This window comes from Haematobia irritans, chromosome 1 (genome assembly GCF_050003625.1).
Source record: "Haematobia irritans isolate KBUSLIRL chromosome 1, ASM5000362v1, whole genome shotgun sequence".
Taxonomy (NCBI): Eukaryota; Metazoa; Arthropoda; class Insecta; order Diptera; family Muscidae; genus Haematobia; species Haematobia irritans.
The window spans coordinates 87,760,464-87,782,063 of NC_134397.1; the positions used below are offsets into that span (position 1 = coordinate 87,760,464).

The following is a 21,600-nucleotide window of genomic DNA, read 5'->3' on the forward strand; positions in this document are numbered from 1 at the left end:
TTACCTTTATATGGACACCCTCGCATGTTGGGATCACACCAAATGAAACCGCAGATTATTATGCCAAATATGCTGTTAGGTATTTAAAATTTGCATAGATTTTTTCCAATTTAATTGGAACCCAAGCCAGGATGTTTCAACGCATATTGCAAAGTTGAAGAGATTATGAATGGAGCTGAATAACGGCTTGAGGGCTAGAGAACAAAATGTTTTGCCAGATTTGGTCCTTATATGTAAAATTTTGCAAATTTTGACCAGCCAATTCGAAACATTTAAATCCAGCTTGATGATGTCAACGAATGAAGAAAATTCGTTGATGAAATTACTACACAACTATGTATGTTCCAACGTAATTTTGGAAAACACGAAGAAAAGAAGGTGAGTGAAGAAGCTTTAGTAGCAAGATATTCAAAGTTCAAGAAGCCAGAAGAATCTCGTAATTCAACCAAGAAATCGGATACGTGTAACTATTGCAAAAAGAAAGGTCACTGGGTTCGTGATTGTCGCAAATGGTTACGTGAAAAATCAAGAAATGGGGAAGCTAAATCAATGGTGCACGATACTTTACAAATACTTTGTGATGAAGTGAATGCGGTTCATGGTGATAGTACAGATGATTGGTGGATAGATAATGGTGCCACTCGTCATGTCTGTAACAACCCAACATTTTTCAAGAATATTGACAAGTTCAAGAATCCATGTTTTATAAGAGCAGCAGGAAAATAAGTTTTGGAGGCAGCTGGTAAAGGGACTATCGTTGTACAGTCCTATATCAACAACAGACATATGACAATAGCTTTAGAAGATGTCTGTCAATATTTTCAATATTGACAGACAATATTTCTTGTCAATATTTCTCGAAATTTATTTTCAGTGCTAGCCGCGCATGACAAACGAAGAAACAGCGAGTTTATGTCCACTCCAACGAAATGCAGTTTTTTGGTAAACAAGAAAGTCTTACTGAATGGTGTCAGAGAAATTGGAGGCTCCTTATACAAAGCAAATATTAAAGCAATATGTGAAAATAAAGATAATGAAGTCAATAGTACAGATGCTGATGACTCTTTATTGCAGCTATATCACCAACGTTGGGGACATCAGGATAAGCGGCATGTACAAAAGTTAATGAAATCCGAACTAAAGATCGAAGTGAAAATGGACAACAATTTATGTGAGCCATGCATTTTTGGCAAGGCACATATATTACCTTTTGGAAGAAGGGCTGAAGCAACAACACCTGGTGAGTTGATGTCAGCTGATGTATGTGGGCCTTTTGTGGAATTATTTGGCAAAAAGAGATATTTGGTAATATATAAAGATGCATTTACTAAATATCGTTTCGGTTACCTACTAAAACACAAATCAGAAGTGAAGGATACGCTTAAGATAGTTCTTAACATAGCAAAGACCCAAGGACACCCCATTAAAGAGTTTCTTACTGACAACGGTGGAGAATTCGACAATCATGATATTCGGAGTATATTGGTGTTATGCACAGACTCACGGCACCATACACTCCACAACAAAATGGGGGAAGTGAACGAGAAAATCGGACTGTGGTAGAAATGGCTCGAACTCTTAGATATACCAATAAGAATGCAGAATTTCCGGATGAAATTTGGGCAGAATTAGTAAAAACATCTATTTATATTTTAAATCGTACTGGAAAATCCTCAGTGGATGGTAAAAGTCCTTACGAATTGTGGTTAAATAAGAAACCAAGAATCAAACATTTAAGGATTATAGGATGTGAATGTTTTGTACATATTCCTAATCAAAGAAGGAGTAAAATGGATTCTAAGGCAGTGAAAGGTTACTTAGTTGGATATGATGAAGATGAGCGTTATCGCATATACGTAAAAGAAACTAAAAACATAATATTATCAAGAGATGTAAAATTTAATGAAAGTTTATCCAATTGGGAAAACGAAACTGAGAAAAATCAAGATGGCACTGGGAACACACAAATAAAAGAAAATCTTATTAACATAAGATCCGAGAATGGTAATATAGAAAATGAAGATACTTTAGAAGAAAGACTTATAGAAAATGAAGAGTCGGCACAAGAATTTGGAAATATTGATCGTAATCGCATCATAGAGGAAATTCAAAGAGAAGAACGTTGTATTGAAGATACCTTAGGTGAGAATCATACAGAAGATGAACAAGATGATCCTATATATAATCAAGATGATCCTATATATAATCAAGATGATCCTATATATAAAGAACTACAAAATTCCGAACGCGATGGACGAAAGCGCGAATCTAACAAAAGGAATAGAGATCCTGAGGACTATTCTGATGATGAAGAACATATTTTGAAACGTCTAAGAGATCGAACAATAATATCGAACTCAAAATATGCAGATTTCGTTATGATTTCTCAAAAAATAGAAAGTAATGTAGAAACTCCTCTTACATTTTCTGAAGCAATAAACAGCAAGCAAAGTGCGCAATGGAAATCTGCAATGGACTCTGAAATTCAATCTCTTCAAGATAATAAAACATGGGTTTTAGAAAATCTCCCTAAGGGTGCCAAAGCTCTACCTTCAAAATGGGTGTATAAAGTGAAAGCAAATCCTGACGGTAGCATAGACAAATACAAAGCAAGACTTGTAATCAAAGGCTTTATCCAAAGAGAAGGTATCGACTATGATGAAACGTTTAGTCCAGTGGCAAAAATGGGAACAATAAGAGCTATTTTAAGTATAGCTGCAACGCAGAACATGCATCTCTCGCAGTTTGATGTCTCAACTGCATTTTTATACGGAGAATTAGAAGAAACCATCTATATGAGACAGCCAGAAGGATATGAAGACGAAAGTAGTCGAGTGTGCAAACGTAAGCGAAGCCTCTATGGATTGAAACAGGCACCTAGATGTTGGAATCGCAAAATTGGAAATTATCTCGTAAAACTCGGTTTTAAAGCATGTGAGTCAGATCCTTGTTTGTATATTCGCGAGAAAAACGGGAAGAAAGTTATACTTGTTCTGTATGTAGATGATGGACTGGTAGCTGCTACTGACTCGAAAGATCTGAATATATTCTTAAATGAATTGAAAAGAGAATTCAAAATTGTTTGCAAAGAAGCAAACTACTTTTTGGGACTTGAGATTAAAAGAACTAAAGAAAAGATAACGATAACTCAAGAAGCTTATGCGAAAAGACTGTTAGAAAGATTCAATTTTCAAGATTGTAAAAGTGTTACAACACCAATGGTTAAAAGTTCTGGAATTTCAAAAGCAGGAGAAGAAAAAGTACGTGAATCTAAATTTCCATATAGACAAGCTGTTGCTGGTCTTATGTACTTAATGCTGGGTAGTAGACCTGACTTGGCATACAGCATCGGATTTTTATCAAGAACTTTGGAAAACCCATCCTCTGAAGATGTAATGCGTGTGAAAAGAGTTTTTAGATATATCGCTGGTACGTTGAGCTACGGTATCGCATATGACGCCAAAAACAATCCAAAGCTGGAATGTTTCAGTGATGCTGATTTCGGCGGATGTATGAAAACTGGTAGATCAACCTCTGGAGTGGTAATTAAATTTGCTGGTGGTGCAGTGTCTTGGCTCAGTCAAAGACAGTCAATGGTAGCAACGTCAACAACGGAAGCTGAGATAGTTGCGGCAACAGAAGCAACAAAAGAAATAATTTGGTTAAGTCGTTTGTATGCTGAAACAATTAATTATAAACAAGTTCCTATATTACAAGTGGATAACGCAGCTGCTGTTATGCTTGCTCAAAATCCAGAATTTCACCGACGAACAAAACATATTGCCATCAAACATTTCTTTGTGCGAGAACAGGTAGTTTGCAGAAAACTAGAAGTCAAACAAATCGCGACACAAGAACAACTTGCGGATATTATGACTAAACCATTGCAACCCTTGAGGCTTAAATATCTTCGCGAAAAATTGGGAATCCAGAATACTAACATCACATAACAAGGGGAAGTGTTGAAGTTATTAATGCAGTGTTATGTTATGTTATTATTACTAAATTGCACTTGATTATATGGTTTGTTAAAGAAATCATGTAGGCACTTATTTTTAGTATATTCGATTTCAATTTCTATTTTTTCACTTCAATAAAATACGTCTACTGTAAAAGAAATCAGTTCGTTTCCATTACGCAAAATCACTTCGCTTTCGTACCGCAAAAAACGGCATGTTTGCGAAGAGTTTTACACAGAATTATTTTCGTCATATTTTTACATAAAAAATATGCATATGTTAGTGAAATGGCGGTCCGTATGAGGTTCGTTTTCTCTTCGCAAAATGCGTTACGTTTATATTTCTTATCTACGTACGCACTACACAAAAACCTCGTAAATGAGGATTTTGGCCGAAATCCTCCTAGATCTCAGTAGATTTGCAATAGGCAAATATCAGCTGGCTCGTAGAGGATTTTAACAAAATCTCTTTCAAAATCCACTGTATTGCCTTGTACAACTGTGGTTTTAGTACTAAAAATGCACTTTTTGCAACCCTGCCCCAATTTTCCTTGTAGACGAATGTGTCTGTGCGTGTGCACATATTTGTGCTTGTATTGATATGTATACAAACAGCTGTTAAATCCTCAAATCTACAATATCTCGTTATTTTGCCAGTCCAAACACTTGAGATTTGTAAAGAGATTTTGGTTCTAAATAGCAAGATTTCGTGTTTAAGGTGAGTACTATGTTCGGGGTTTTCACCAAAACACTAAATTAATTAATTAAAAAAAAAGTAACCGTGAAAACAAGCTGGTTTTCAGCTTAAAAACTGAACATAGTACTCTGCTGTAAGGTGAGTACTATGTTCGAGTTTTTCACCAAAACACTAAATTAAAAGTGCAAAAATATATATGAAGACGATAACATTTTTATCAAGTCTCTGCAAATTATGGATGGAAAAGATCAAAGGAATTGATTGCAAATAATTTTATATTTCTAAATTAGTTAATTAAAAAAAGTATCCGTGAAAACAAGCTGGTTTTCAGCTTGAAAACAGAACATAGTACTCAGCTTTAGTGCGAACGTAGTATTAGCGTCTTTTTCAAGTACACAGAAAAAAATTCACAAAAAATTTTCCTTAAAATTTTATTTGAGTTTTAAAAAATATTCAATTAAAAATTTAATTGATTCAACAAATTTTGTAATTGAAGCAAAAATCAATCACAAAAATTAATAGTATCAATTAATTTTTTAATTGGATCAATTAATTTTTTAATTGACCTTCAATTAATTTTTTAATTGATATTATAATTTCTGTGATTGAAGACATTTCAATTAAAAAATTAATTGGATCAATTAATTTCGTGATTGAATCAGAAAAAAATTTTTGTGTGTAATTGAAATAATTGAAATCTGGTAATATTAGCATTTGACAGTAACGTAAGCCATGCGAACGAACGAAAGGAAGTTAGAGAAACCCAAATCTAGACCAAAGTGAGTGACTACCGTTCGTTCGCAATTGCTTTCGTTCGGATTAGGTGTGCGCGTGACACGAAATTCTCATGACACGTGTTATTCACGCGTGAATCACGTGAGTCGTGAAGAAAATCCAAAGCAACTCCCGTGAATGTGCGTGAATGGGACTAAAATAAATATGTCGTGCGCGCGAGAAATAAAATCAGTTCGTGAATAAAATTTCTGCAAAATCACGCTCACGAAAAAACTCAAGATTTAATTCATAACTGAAATAACTGAAATTAATTTAGCTCTCTAACTATATTTTATTTTTGAATTTTGTTACCTCTGCTGATTTCCGCTTGGAAAATGTCGTGAGTCTCGTGAATCACGTGAATTGTCATGAACCGAGCGTGAGCGTGCGTGAATACTGACATTCATTTCGTGAATGTGCATGAGTGGGATCGGCTACCACACGAACCGTGCGTGAGCGTGCGTGAATAAACATTTTGCTTCGTGAATGTGCGTGAGTGTGAGTGAAATTTTAGTCACGCGCACACCTCTACTTCGGATATCAGCAATAGGCTGGAAGTACACCCAGAAAAAAGTGACCCCTTCCTTAAGTTAAAATGAACTCATTGTGAAGAAAGTTGAACTTCGTATAGCTCCAAAGACATTTTTATTTGCTTGAATGATGTGATTTTCGTAGAAATTAGGTAGAATGCATTCCATATATTAGTTAACATATTCCTACATTTATGTACCACTATACTACAGAATGAATAAATTTAACTGAATTGAATTCATAATTGGAGTGACTTTATTGAACTTTTTCATTCATTTGGACAAATCTTACATATTTGTGGTAAACCTTTTACATCAAATTTAGATCTGCTTACCTTCGTTTTTAAATACAAGTTTATGTATTTATATAAGCATTTTTTCTTCAATAAAAGACATATTTTATTAATATATTAAATACATTTATTTAGAATCACAGCATCGACTGGCCTTGAAATATTAAAACACATTTTTTTCTTCTTCTAGTACTTTTCACTTTGAATAGTTTGCTGCCTAGTAATTTTGTCCACCTTTTATAATTTCAATACCTACAAATATAAACAAACAATCCAAAACCAATTTTTTTCACAAAAGGTTAGCGTCACTGAATATTACCTGATAATTGAAGATTCCAAAATGAAGTCGAATGAAGGGGTTGTTATTCTGCTGGTAGTTTCCTTTTTTATAAAAAACGAACCTTTTTCTCACTAATTTAAAATAACAAATATTTTATATATTTTATTTGTTTTATAATATTATTTTACTATATTATTTTTTAACAATCTCTCCGTATACCATAACAATGCGATTCCAACTAAAAAAACAACCCACGCGCAAACACATCGATTATATCGATGGCAGGTATCGATTACAGGTAGATAAAAGAAATGTAGGAAATTTTCCTATATTCTAACAAGTGTGAACTAAAATATTTTTCTATGCCAAGTGTTAAGGTAGGATTACATACCATGCGTTCAATGCGTCCGATGATTGAAGAGTTGAAATTTCTCTTTGAAATCAAAAGCTCGAATAGTCTGCCGCAAACAGAAAAAATCAACCCTTCCATCAACGCACGGATTACCGCATGGTATGTAATTCAACCTTTATTCATATGAATGGTAAGCTTTATATAATAAAGGAAGTCAGAATTATCATTTTATAAGAAATCTTACTAAATTTGAGGAAACTTGGTTTTAGTTCGGGTTTTGTTTATTTTTACGAATGCTTTGTTATCAGTGAATAAAATTTTCTTTTCCAGTAGCAAATTCTTATACCCAGCGAAGAAAACAGTATTAGTAAAATGCCATGCTTCACCCAGAAAACAAATTCGTTGCCTCAACCGAATTATTTGCCAACCGAAAGCAGGTGGTTCCATCAACTATCAATGATATCTGTCAGCACAACTAACATTTGGCAATTGTAACTACATGATAGTATGTTGTATCAACTTTGCATTGGTTGTCGCAATTTCATATTAATTGCTTTATTTGTTGGTGCAACCGCCCTCGATTTTCTTTACTATTACCCTAACCAAATTCCAATATCAAATGAAAGGGCAGATTATATTGAGATTTTATTAATTTATTACAAGATTCACAATTATAATAAACTACGAAAATAAATACAAAAGGTGCTAAAAACAAAGGCTTTTGATCTACATCTATGTGAGATCAATTTACATTACAATTTACAATTTTTTATAGGTAATGTTTGTATACCAATGTCAGATGGTTATTAGGTTGCAATTATGTGGTCAAACTACAGAACCTAATTCAATATATACTTGCCAGAAATTTCTTCCTTAAGCCTCTAGATATAAATACATATCGACTTAGACTCTTCTGTATTCTTAATACAATAAAAAAACTCGCTTGTCGTAAAAAGTATTTGTGTTTGTTGGTGTATGAAGCCTGCAATTTTTATGGAAACTTTTGTAATATTCCTTTTTTATAAATCGGTGCGATACTTACCTGAAGGCAACTACTTTTCTATGGGATAAACTTTATTCAATCTATTGCGGACTATTATCAAGTAAATGCTGTTCCCCGTTTTGCAAATTTTGCAGCGCCATACCATTTACCATGTCGATGTTGATATAAATACGTATTTGTTGCAACAACTACCTTACGCCCGTCCTATAATTGAACTAAGATTCTATTAGTATACTCAACTTTTGGTTGTACCAGCCATTTGTTGATTCCCATGATGTAGGTCTCACTATGCTGGTGGTTAGCTCAACAATTTTATGCAGCATAAAACCAAATTTATCGGCATTGGTTATTGTAACCAATTGAATGGTTATGGGAATTTCATTTTGATCCTGTGAACTTTTTTATGGTCGTGTTGGATGTATAATGGGGAAAATAATCAAAACATTGTTCTTGTAACAAGAAATGAGTTACTGACATCATTTCCTCATTGTAATTATCGAATTGCAACCAACCATTTCTCTGGGTGTTTATTCTAGTTAATGAACTATTCCTAATTGCTTTCAGTTTAGGATTTTTTTTTTACTGTAACAAGTAAACTTTATTATTTCACACAAAAATTTAACTGAATGGAAATAAAATGGCTAAACTAAATTGATGAACATTTTTTCCTTTAGTTTCGAAGACACTTTTTTCTGGGTGTAATTTTCAACTCTAAAAACTACAAAGTACCCACCTTTAGGTGCAACAATTTTTTAGATCTGGTCACACTGTTTGTTATATGGATTTTGTAACTCTGTGTCACCCCACAGTTTCCCAATCATCAAGGACTAATTGTTTTTGTTGTAAATATCTACAATTTTGCTCTCCTGTACATATTAATCGTAACATTTAATATAAACTGACAGAACACGCTTGTTGTAGCTCCATAACTTATTTTTAGTCAGAACGGTATAATTGCATAAAACTGAAAAATGGCAATACCATAAAAGTTGCAATGTGTAAAATTGCATTGCATTAAATTGATTGCTGACAATACGATGACACCAAATAATATTTTCAATACAATGATGGCCGCAAATCCTACTGGAGGAAGTCATTCCGCATTATTACAGAAACAAATGTCTTTCAAATCTTCTGTTGGCGCGAAACCCGAAGATATGGATAATGCAGAAAATTCGAATGCAGAGATACCTTCTGTCCGATATACAACGGTAAGATTTTATATGGATGTGTAAATATGTGTGGTCACACAAATCGGTTTAGATTTAAATATATGTGTATGGGAATATAAACCTTTTATATAGCTACGAACAAACTGCAATGATTTCAGATGGTATCAAAAATGTTGGTCTACAAAGTGGTGAAGGGTATAATATAGTCGGCGCTACCCGACTTTAGACTTGTATGACATATAACTCACATATAAAGCGTGTGGCGATTTGGATTTTTGAGCACTTAGGTTAGAAAAGACTGGGTTTTCAAAAGCGTCTAGCATTATATGTCAGCCTAAAAACCCCATGCGATTTTCCAGAATTTGAGAACTATTAAGAAATATACAATATAACGCTCCTGTCTTTCCAGACTTTGATATAGCCTTAAATAAACCAATTCGTGAGAGCATAGAACACATTTCACATTCAATCCATTTGAATCAAATTTGGGTCGTAAGTTTATTTTTGAGCCACCAAATTAAATTAGTGGTTTATTCTTGATATCGGATAATTTTTTATTTAACTCCCATAACAGGATTTTACTTCTACAACAAATAGAAGCCGAATATTTGTTTAAAATTTTGTTTTTATATATACATAGATTGAAAATTTTGGTATCTGCTCATTTCAATTCCAAATTTCAAAGATGTGTCCGAACGTCGATAAATAAATGCACACTTGATGATTTTATTGGGACCATATCAAAAAAACGGTTCCAAAACAAAAACGCATATCAAAAAAACATATCAAAAAAACATACCAAAAAAACGGTTCCAAAACAAAAACGCATATCAAAAAAACATATCAAAAAAACGGTTCCAAAACAAAAAAAACATACCGAAAAAAACGGTTCCAAAACAAAAACGCATATCAAAAAAACATATCAAAAAAACGGTTCCAAAACAAAAAAACATACCAAAAAACGGTTCCAAAACAAAAACACATATCAAAAAAACATATCAAAAAAACGGTTCCAAAACAAAAAAACATACCAAAAAAACGGTATGATTTATATATTTATTTTACTTCCATTTATTTAAGCAATTCAACGCCTTACAGGGCCAATTTAACGAATTACAATGTACTACTCTAAAAATGATTTATGATGATTTACTAACAACTATTTTTATATAATACATTTTTACATGATTGGGAAAAAAGAACACTTGTGTATAGGATGCTTCCTGCTGCGAAACTGGCGTCATTCTCAGTGGGTCTATTTGGTGCTATATTATTATCTCCTTCATTTGCGATTTTTTCTGCCTTTCGATCGAGTCTTGCATTGGTTTCCCGGTGTTTCTTGCGGTTTCTGTACCATTGATTTGAACAATTGGTTAATGTGGCGCTTTAATTTATACCCATTGTCTAGTTTTACAATATAATGACATTTTCCCATCTTCTTTACCACGACTCCGAACTTCCACACTTGATTGTTCCGATTGTGCCATCTACCTGCACTCTTTCACCGACTTCCAGACAGCGAATTTTCTGTTCCTTCGATACATCTGGATATTGATGTTTTACTGGGCGATTGGCATCTAACTTAATACGAATGTCTCGGCCAAGATACAATTTTGTTGGGCTTAGACCACAAGCTAAAAGTGTTGCCCTATACCGAAGTAACAGAGTATCTCTTGCACTTTCGAGTGAATTGGCATATTCTCGCCCTACATATCTTTCAACTTGGTTTTCAAAAATTGGACATATCTTTCTGCCAACCGTTAGTAGCGGGATGGATGAATTTTTGAAATATTCCGTTGTCCATACAAAATTGCTGAAACAGAACTCTGAAAAATAGAAGCATTATCAGATACTATTATTTCTGGTAATCCATGGGTTGAAAAATACTTCTTAAATGCTGAATGGTTATTTCTGATGTTGGTGATTCCTTAATTATTGGTATTTCGGTCCATTTTGATTTTGCATCAACTAAAACGAGAAAGTTATAATTTAAGAAAGAACAAGCATAGTCTATATGAACAGTTGAACATTTTCCTTCGGCTCCTCCCAATGGTGTGGTTTCACTTTTGGAGGGCTTTTCCGTACCCTTACAAACTCTGGACAACTTTTTACCATATCTTCGATATCAATACCTTTCCAGAAGCAATATTTTCTTGCTGGCATGTTGGAATCATAACCCGATCACCTTTGAATAATACTCCATCTTGTACAAAATATTCAGGATCTGTATTTACACCATTCATTAAAGATTGTTTGAGTTGAGCTAGTTCTTTATCTCGATTAGTTTCCATTGCAATCGTCGAATAATTAATGGAATAAGTGGATATTTCGTTAATTTTTGCTCTTGAATGACTTGCGTTTCTTTATCTAGAAAGTGTTTAGACTTGATAAAGTTTTGATCCGGAGTGCGAGATAAACAATTAACGTGTATATTTTGATCTGCTTTCCTGTGTTCAATTTTATAATTGAAACCCAGAAGAAACGAGGCATAACGCAACAAACGGGCTTAGTCATAGCAGGAGTCTTTGAATCCTGGTAAAAAAGTCCTAGATAGAGGTCTATTGTCAGTAACTAGGGTAAACTCTCGCCCATACAAATATATGAAAAAATTTTCAACTGCAAATACTATCGCCAATGCCTCCCTATTGAGTTGGCTATAATTTTGTTCCGCTTTTATTAATGATCATATCGGACGCTCCTCCTAACCTGAGACATGTGACAAAACCACCCCCACTGGGCTTGCATCATAAGTTACAGCTTTTGACTGATCGTACTGGGTTAATACTCTGTCTGTCAAAATCTCATCTTTGAGATAACCAAATGCTTTCTCGCATTGTTTACTCCAGTAAAACCGATTTCCTTTTTCCAATAGCTGGCGAAGGTGATACGTTGTTGTTGTGTATCTGGTATAAACCTAGAATAGTACGTTATCATTCCAAGAAATCGTATTAGAACAAATTAGATCTGGTATGCAACCTACCTTTTGCTGAAAATTTTCAGACAATTTTTCGATTATGTCTGCAACAGATTCATTCGATTCATTGCTTATTTTCTTTACCTCCAAATTGCTTTGTTCAAGTTAATTTAAACAAATATGCAAACGTCTTATCCATACACGCCCAAGTAAAGCTGTATGTTTGGGGGACACAATATATATTTGTTCTTTTGTTTTCCTGTATCTGATGAATACTCTTCGACATACGATGTTTTGTATTCCGCTGTTTGTTTACGTTTTAATTTTGTTTTGATACACACCTCCTTTACATGACCCTTCATTCCACACGATGAGTTTATTTTTTTCGATTTTGCAATCATTCGATAAGTGATTACTTCTCCCACATCGCAAGCATAACCTTCTACTCCAACTTTCTTATAATCGATGTTTTTGCTAGTTGGCAACTTCGATCGCCGTTGTTGATGATCCTCCGGTTTTTGTAGCAATTTTTCGCGGATACTATTGTCGCGAATCCCTCTTATGAATTGAGCCCTGGAAAAGATGTCGGCAACTGATTTCCCACATGAACATACAAATTGGCAATCTGTTGACCTTAGGGATGCCAGACGTGCTCTTTTAAAGAGCACATGTGCTCTTTTTTACAAAATGTGCTCTTAAAACAAGATAGGCCAAAAGAGCACGTGAAAGTGCTCTATTTTTAGTTAAGTGCGCTTTTTATGCATCACAGCAAATATTAATCCAACGCGATTCAATAAATGGTAAAAGTAAACTGAAAATACGTAAATGTCGCACAAAGAGATTTTCCTAGCCGTTATTTTCTAATTAAATAGTGTTTTACTTTATATATCAGAGTCGTAGAAGAGCATGCCGATGTTGCTTCTTCACTTTGTACTCTGTTCTAAATGTAAGCGAACTTCTTCAATAAGGTTTTTCACAAAAACACCAAAAAATGACTTGCAAGTATTGTAAGAAAATTAGCTTGAGTTGAAAGTGGTTTATTTTATGTATATGTTATGAACCTTTTTATGTCCGTGAAAATAAAGTTAACTTTAAAATTTATGTTAACATTGTCTTAACGGTAACTGAGCTCTGCTAAGTGCTTAACCCTAGGACAGGCGATAAGCTTTCGATCACTAAGCGCTAAAAGTCAAATTTGGTCTGGCCAGACCAAGTAGTCTATCCTAGGGTTAACAGAGAAAAAAAGTTAACTTTTAAAAGAGCAAATAGTTAAAATAAAAAAACGATCATTGTGCAAAAACTATAGAGGGGGCAGTATACACCCATATACCAAATTTTAGGGCACGATGTGTAGAATCTAAATCTAGAAGTTGAGATATTTTCACTCAGGTGACAATTGAGTTAAAGTTAAAAACAAATGTGATCACTGTGCAAAAACTATAGAGGGGGTAGTATACACCCATATACCAAATTTTAGAGCACGATGAGTAGAGTCTAATTCCGAAATAATTTCATCAAATTCATTTCCAGAATTTGAGATATTTTCACTTTAAGTGACAATTGAGTTAAAGTTAAAAACAAATGTGTATACTGCCTCCTCTATAGTTTTTGCACAGTGGTCAGATTTGTTTTTAACTTTAACTCAATTGTCAACTTAAACATTAACATTAGATACATTTAGTACAAGCTGTAGGGATGCCACTTCATGTTGGCCGGGACACAACAAAAGACTATGTGATGAAAAATGTACAGTACAAAAATTTGTCCCCACACATTAAAATATTAAATTTTCCACATTTTAATTAAATTAAAAAATAATTAAAAATTTTGTTTGGAAATAGTCAGTTTCTATTTATTTATTTATTTTTTATTTATTTAACTCATTTTACAACCAAGCCGAAATGGCCATATACGGTTACAGGGATACTCAAAATAAAGAATTACATTAAATTTACTTAAAAAAAAAAATTATAAAAATAATTAGGATTACATATAATTACACCTTAATACTAAGTATATATCCAGCGTTGCCAGAATTGTTTCACCAAAAACCGCTAGATTTGCCCAAAAAATAGCTAAAAAAAAGCTAAAAAATGCTAAAAAATAGCTAGAAAAAAAGCTAAATTTTTTTGTATCAAAAGTCACATTTTTGATTGAAATTTAACAAACTTAAAGACTTTATTTCGCTTACAATGCATATTATTTTCATTTGCATTGCATATTAGCTCTGTTTGCGTATTCGATACATTTTGATTACTATCACAAATTTTTTACTGGAAGTCCTTCGTTTTGTGGGAGCTACCTTCCCAACACCTCTATTTTATTTACTTGTTATTTTAAAATATTAAATGATCTAAGCATGCTTTGGATTTGGTAAAAAAATGATTTGTCATTTTTTTAAATAAAATTTTAGTTTGGTTTTGAAATTGTGAAAAATTCGAAATACATTATTTTTATTTAAATTTTAGAAAATACCTAGGTTAAAGTGGCAGCCCGATTATGATTCAGGCTCACTTAGACTATTCAGTCCATTGTGATATAGAAAATACCTACAGTTTACATTTCCCAGTAAAAACATTTTCCTGTTCTTCATGAGCTATCAAAGTGCTTTAAAAACGTGCTAACGCCAACTTAAATTTCCAAATTCAGACTCGACTTCAAGTAGAAATTATTGTATATATACGTTTTTAAAATAAAGTGTTGAAAAACATCTTCTATTTTTGAACGCTATTTTGGTTTGTGGTTAAGATGCAAAAACTCCTCACATTTAAAGACTATTTCATTAATTCTTCCTTCTTTCATGAAAACATACCCATTTTTAAGTTGAATCACTTAATTATAAGGACAAAACGACTTTATCGTCTTTTGGACAAGGAAAACAGTTTATATAAAAGAAATTCACAAATGCTATTATAACCAAAATTCGCGTTCGTATTTTAAGGAGACGACAATATTTTTTCAGTGCACAAAGCTATTCACATCTACTATTTTAATTTAGTAATATCGTAATAACTTTAGAATATTATAATAACATAAAAAGGATAAACGAGTCAAATCATAATATTCCCAATAATTTACTGACAGTTTATCTAACAAATTTGTATGGTAATAGTAGATTTAAAGTTTACGATAACTTTTATGTATATAATGAAAAAACTTTACAACAAGGTGTATTTGCTACAAAAATGCCCGCATAATGGCTGGACTCATTATTAACTTAAAAACGCCGATTTATCCATATTTCAATAGAAACATGTCGAAAATAAAAAAGCCAAAAATAGCTAAAGGGTGATTTGTTAAGAGCTTGATAACTTTTTTAAAAAAAAAAACGCATAAAATTTGCAAAATCTCATCGGTTCTTTATTTGAAACGTTAGATTGGTCCATGACATTTACTTTTTGAAGATAATTTCATTTAAATGTTGACCGCGGCTGCGTCTTAGGTGGTCCATTCGGAAAGTCCAATTTTGGGCAACTTTTTCGAGCATTTCGGCCGGAATAGCCCGAATTTCTTCGGAAATGTTGTCTTCCAAAGCTGGAATAGTTGCTGGCTTATTTCTGTAGACTTTAGACTTGACGTAGCCCCACAAAAAATAGTCTAAAGGCGTCAAATCGCATGATCTTGGTGGCCAACTTACCGGTCCATTTCTTGAGATGAATTGTTCTCCGAAGTTTTCCCTCAAAATGGCCATAGAATCGCGAGCTGTGTGGCATGTAGCGCCATCTTGTTGAAACCACATGTCAACCAAGTTCAGTTCTTCCATTTTTGGCAACAAAAAGTTTGTTAGCATCGAACGATAGCGATCGCCATTCACCGTAACGTTGCGTCCAACAGCATCTTTGAAAAAATACGGTCCAATGATTCCACCAGCGTACAAACCACACCAAACAGTGCATTTTTCGGGATGCATGGGCAGTTCTTGAACGGCTTCTGGTTGCTCTTCACTCCAAATGCGGCAATTTTGCTTATTTACGTAGCCATTCAACCAGAAATGAGCCTCATCCCTGAACAAAATTTGTCGATAAAAAAGCGGATTTTCTGCCAACTTTTCTAGGGCCCATTCACTGAAAATTCGACGTTGTGGCTCGTTAGTAAGTCTATTCATGATGAAATGTCAAAGCATACTGAGCATCTTTCTCTTTGACACCATGTCTGAAATCCCACGTGATCTGTCAAATACTAATGCATGAAAATCCTAACCTCAAAAGAATCACCCTTTAAAAGGGTCATGAAAAAAAGCCAGAAAAAAGCTAAAAGCTAAATGCATTTTTTTTCCCGCTAAACGTCTTCAAAAAAAGCCAAATCTAGCGGGAAAAAAGCTAAATTGGCAACGCTGTATATATCTTACTACTATATGTAGACTACGTTACAAAAACAATTTGATATATAAATATAAAAATTTAGGAATTGATTACTACTCACAATATTACATATCAGAATCGTTAAATTTTGGCTCAAATAAAACGAAGACTCCAATTATAATTACAATCGGAAAATCATATTCGTAAATCGTATGAAAATTATCAGAAAATTATTTCATCTAAAGATAACAAGACATTTTGGCCAAACAGTCAGCTGCAACAACGGCTGTGCGGTTGCGCGAGCTATCGCTGTGGTCGGAAAAAAGTTACGGTCACAGTTCGGTCCTCAAAATAATGCCAGATGTACCTAACGTAGTGGATTACACTTTGGCGAGTCCACTTTTCGACAAAAAATTTGAGACTCTAATTCCCAACAGTGAAACGTGGTGTACACGGACCCCGGGGAATAAAAGATATATAGATTTCTACACTGATGGCTCCAAATTGGATGGCCAAGTGGGTTTCGGAGTATATTCCAAAGATCTGGAACTTCGAGTAGCGAAAATATTACCTGATCACTCTAGTGTTTTTCAGGCTGAAATATTAGCAATAAGAGAAGTAGTGAATTGGCTGAGAAGTAATGCTCCAAGCAATATTGGCATTAATATATACTCAGACAGTCAACCTGCAATAAAATCCTTGGACTCTGTGTTCCTCAACTCGAAAACGGCCATCGACTGCCGCAAATCTCTCAATGAGATGGCTGAGCAGCACAATATTCACCTAATATGGGTGCCAGGCCACAGGAACATACCGGGGAACTGCGAAGCAGATGAGCTAGCAAGGCTAGGAACTACCTTACATATTCCAGGAGAACTAGAATCTGTTGGTGTGCCTCGGCTACCTGCAAGCTCTTACTGCGTGAGAAGGCTGTTATGATGGCAAATGTTCGATGGGAGAATTGTAAGGGTTGTAACGACACCAAGCAAATATGGCCCCATTCCAACTTAAACCGCACACTAGATATGCTAATGTTCTCGAGACGTCAGATATCACTCCTGATATCTGCTATAACGGGTCGCTGCCTGATAGGCGATTTTGCAAAAACTATTGGCGCGAAGTATAATGACTATTGTATGAGCTGTCATGATGCGGAGGATAAGGAATCAATTAAACACCTCTTTCGTAAGTGTCCTGCATTTTGTGTAAGGCGTAAGCAAATTTTAGGGGCATATAGCTTCAGATTACTAGCGGACCTGGAAAACGTTAACTTAAGCAGTCTGCTAATGTTTTTGGAACAATCTGGTTGGTTCAACAGAAGTAAATAATCGAGAAGGTTCAACGGTTAAAACTAGAAGTGCCCATATGTAATATGTACTTTTAGTTAATGTGGTATCACAATGGACTGAATAGTCTAAGTGAGCCTGAATCTTAATCGGGCTGCCACTTTAACCTAACCTAACCTAACCTAAAGATAACAAATTATTAAAAAATAAATAATAAGACAATAAGTAACTAAGTAGTAAATAATTTTATTATTGTATAAATTCATAAAATTGTTACAATTTCAATTTAAAAAATTTATATTAAATAATAAACTAAGAGTATTTATGACAATGGCGTATTGCCGTCCGTCATTTTGCTGCAAAATTATATTACTATTATTATTACTTTATACATTACTAACATTTTGTTCTAATAATTTTTAATTTAAGAAATATTATGCATGTACTATATTAATATTAATTCTATTCTTGATTCAAAAATGTTCTATATTTAGAACTGCATTTACATATAAACTTAACTTCCTTCTGGCCCTCCATTTAGAATTTTAATTAAGTCAGGCCTAGTTAAGTTGGGTCTATCGAAGTATTTGAGTTGGAATTCTCTTAATAACAGGAAGCCATGAAATGGTATAAGTCTTAATCTTGATCTGTATTGCACATTCAGCATTTTCTGTCAGATAGCGTAAGGAAGCTGTTTGATTTTAGGACCAACATATCACAATCGCTTTAAAAATTGAGGTGATTGTTTTTTGGTCATGTAAATCATGAATAAAGGTAATTCCTTTTGTATAATTGCGGTATTTGTAGTTGTAGTTGTACTGTTTATTGATCTTACAATTGATTCGTCATAAGCTTTTTGTTTCAGGTATCCAATTAAATTTGATACTCTGATTCTCCACTCCACCTCATCCATATTTCCAACAAAATTCACATTAAATTCTGCTCCAAGTTTGTTAATGGCTCTAGCCCAGAATATATTCTTTAACAGTATCTAAAGGGAGAGTTTATGAGGCAATCTTTCACGATGCATGGATAGTGTTTTAAAAATGTATTTCATGTGAAGGTCTAAGCTGTAAAAGTGACAATCTTCTGCATTGGTTTCCAAGTTGATAGCGTATGTTGGTGTAAAATCTTGGATTTTCAGAATTCTTTTTAAGAAATACCTTTGCAGTTTATCCACGGTATCAAATTTCTGTTAAAATATTTCCATTTGGAAGAAATTTCGAAATTTCTCTCCAGGATGAGTTGCCCGTAACACAAAGTGGACAATATCTCGACTTCCCTGCGGGTCTGGAACACACATGTGCTACATGTTTCGCGTACATTGGAGTAAAACTTTGGGCTCTGTAGTCATATGAATGTCTATCGGGTGAATGATATATAATGGAGCTATATCGAAATCTGAATCGAATTCTTCCAAAATCACTAATGTCTTACTCTGACCGAAATACATATTTGTGCCCAATTGGACTAAAACTTCGACCTAGAATTTGTTTACAAAAATGTGTTCACAGGCAGGCGAGCATGGCTAGATCGAAGTAGGAGCCCTCAGTAAAATTGCCAAATAACCTAAAGGGTGATACGGTCAAAATTTGGTCAAGGGAAAACGCGTGTAAATCGGTGAAATCGTTTATTTAAAAAATCAAATTAAATTTCATTTTCAAGTTCAATTAGTATAAAATTCAGGAAAAATATTCAGTTAGGCTTTCGCTTTTCCAAATCCGAATTGCCGGGCCTCACGCTTGACACCTGCCATCAGATTTTGTACAGCCACCTTGTCCACCTTCTTCGCCGCAGAAAGCCAGTTTGCCTTGAACTGCTGCTCGTCCTTAGCAGTTTTTTGGTCTTCTTTAGGTTCCGCTTGACAATAGCCCAGTATTTCTCAATTGGGCGGAGCTCTGGCGTGTTGGGAGGGTTCTTGGGAACCACCTGCACGTTGTTGGCGGCGTACCACTCCATGGCCTTTTTACCGTAATGGCAAGATGCCAAATCCGGCCAAAACAGTACGGAACAACCGTGTTTCTTCAGGAAAGGCAGCAGACGTTTATTCAAACACTCTTTCACGTAAATTTCTTGGTTGACAGTCCCGGAAGCTATGAAAATGCTGCTTTTCAAGCCACAGGTACAGATGGCTTGCCAAACCAGATATTTCTTTGCGAACTTTGACAGTTTTATGTGCTTGAAAATATCTGCTACCTTTCCCCTTTCTTTTGCCGTATAAAACTCCTGTCCCGGAAGCTTTCGATTTCCCCCCGATCCAGACTTCCTGGCTGTCGACAAACGTTCCCCAAACACTTTAATTACATTTGTAACGGTTGATTTGGCAACTTTTAGCGATTTTGTCAGCTTTGCGTGCGAGTAGCTCGGATTTTCGCGATGCGCGAGCAAAATTTTGATACGCTGCTCTTGCTTGGACGGCATTTTGACAACTGAAGAGTAAATTCCAAAATCAAAATAGGAGCAACATTCTACACACACACCTTCAAAATGAGGGGTGTTCAGGTTTTTTAAATGCAAAATTGAAAGAAATACGTCAAGTTTATATTGACCAAATTTTGACCGTATCACCCTTTATGTGTCTATCTCAACTCCACCTGTGTGTTGGAAACAGAATCAGTAACTTATAATACTGTCCTCAACGCAGTTGTTCATGGTATAAAACAAATACACTGCAAAAATATTGTTGTGAGACCAACGATTTCTCAGATATAAAGTGTTTTCCTTGTCCAAAAGTCGAGAAACTTCTCAATGAAATTGTATTGTCATAATTAAGTGATTCGACTTAAAAATGTATATCTTTACACGAAAGGAACGTTTGTTAGATTAAGGTCAACTGGTTTTAATAATTCAGAAAAAAAAAATTCAAAATTAATGAAAATGCCCTTAAATTTGTTGACTTTTTGTATCTTGACTACAAATCAAAATACGCTCAAAACTAAGATACGTTTTTCTAAACTTTATTTTAAAGACGTTTATTTATTTATTTTATTTTTACTTCAACATATATGTAACAAAGTTCCGTATAAGACCCTAAAAACGTTACAAGAATGAGAGCAATAGCATTACTACTCTAATAAAAAATAAAAAGCTCTTAAAACTAAATTATGTAGTATAAATAAAAAAATGAGAAATAAATATATAAATATGCATTGAATAAAGAATTACATAAAGCAAAAAACAATAAATATTAAACAAAAAAAAAAAAATACTTTGAATCTTACAATAAATAAAATAAAAGTTCCTACCAAAAAATCATACTCGTAACACTCTATTATATTAAAATAAAAAGGGACAAACCAAGCTATGCAATTAAAAAAGATTAAAATATTTAAATATAATTTAACATTGCGTATTCATACATTTTATGCTTTTATGTTTTGGGAACCAAGTTGAAGGTTTTTAAAGGCGCTGGCAGAACATTAAAAGCACGGGCAACTCTTACATCGAATGATTTTTCCAAAATAGAACATAGCCTCAGAATGATAATGTGGAAATTCCTTGTGGATCTACTAAATTTGAACATATTAAAAACGAATGAAGGTGTCTGCGTTCTGACAACCTTATAAAATTGTAACACATTTCTAATATTAACAAAATCACTAAACGTACAACCAAGGAAGTCCAACACAAAGTATGTAATGTGATCGTACCATTTCACAGAGTACACATAACGCAAAACACGATGTAAAAGTAAACGCAACCTTCTTACTAAATAACCGAGACAACACGTACACTGAGGTGGCAGCCGATGCCTGGTATCCATCGGGTCAATCCGGTGCGTAGAACCCGCCGCCGTGGGATTGTTGATGACATTTGCGATCGGTTGAACGTCTACATAGCTAATCTTACCAGTTATTTCACTGCGAGAAACTTGAGGATATCCCCCACCAAATCCTCAGCCACACTATTTACTACATGGACGGCAGAAGTGCGCAGGCAGTTGAATATCAGAGTCGATGGAGTAATAATTCCGACCACAAATTACCCCAAGATTCTTGGGGTCACATTCGACAGCCTTTTTAGGTCATCTGCCCATGCCA

The 21,600-nt window shown here is 34.2% G+C and overlaps 1 protein-coding gene and 1 long non-coding RNA gene across 6 annotated transcripts in view; one reads left to right on the forward strand and one right to left on the reverse strand.

Moving 5' to 3' along the window:
- The first annotated feature begins 8,705 nt into the window (after positions 1-8,705).
- Positions 8,706-21,600, forward strand: part of Nepl16 (Neprilysin-like 16) — a 369,741-nt gene continuing 356,846 nt past the window's right edge. For 3 of the 5 annotated variants that reach the window (XR_012718012.1, XM_075291091.1, XM_075291092.1), the window contains exon 1: positions 8,707-9,098. Coding sequence is in view for 4 of the 5 variants with exons in the window: in XM_075291091.1 (XP_075147206.1) it covers positions 8,925-9,098 (174 nt within the window). In the remaining variant the exon portion in view is untranslated. Of the gene's footprint in view, positions 9,099-21,600 lie in introns of all 5 variants that reach the window. The other 2 variants (XM_075291093.1, XM_075291094.1) reach the window with 1 other exon arrangement.
- On the reverse strand, positions 10,135-12,515 carry LOC142239928 (uncharacterized). The gene is made up of 3 exons (XR_012723140.1): positions 12,040-12,515; positions 10,947-11,973; positions 10,135-10,885 (listed from the first exon to the last, which is right to left on the reverse strand). It is a non-coding gene; the product is annotated as an uncharacterized LOC142239928 (long non-coding RNA).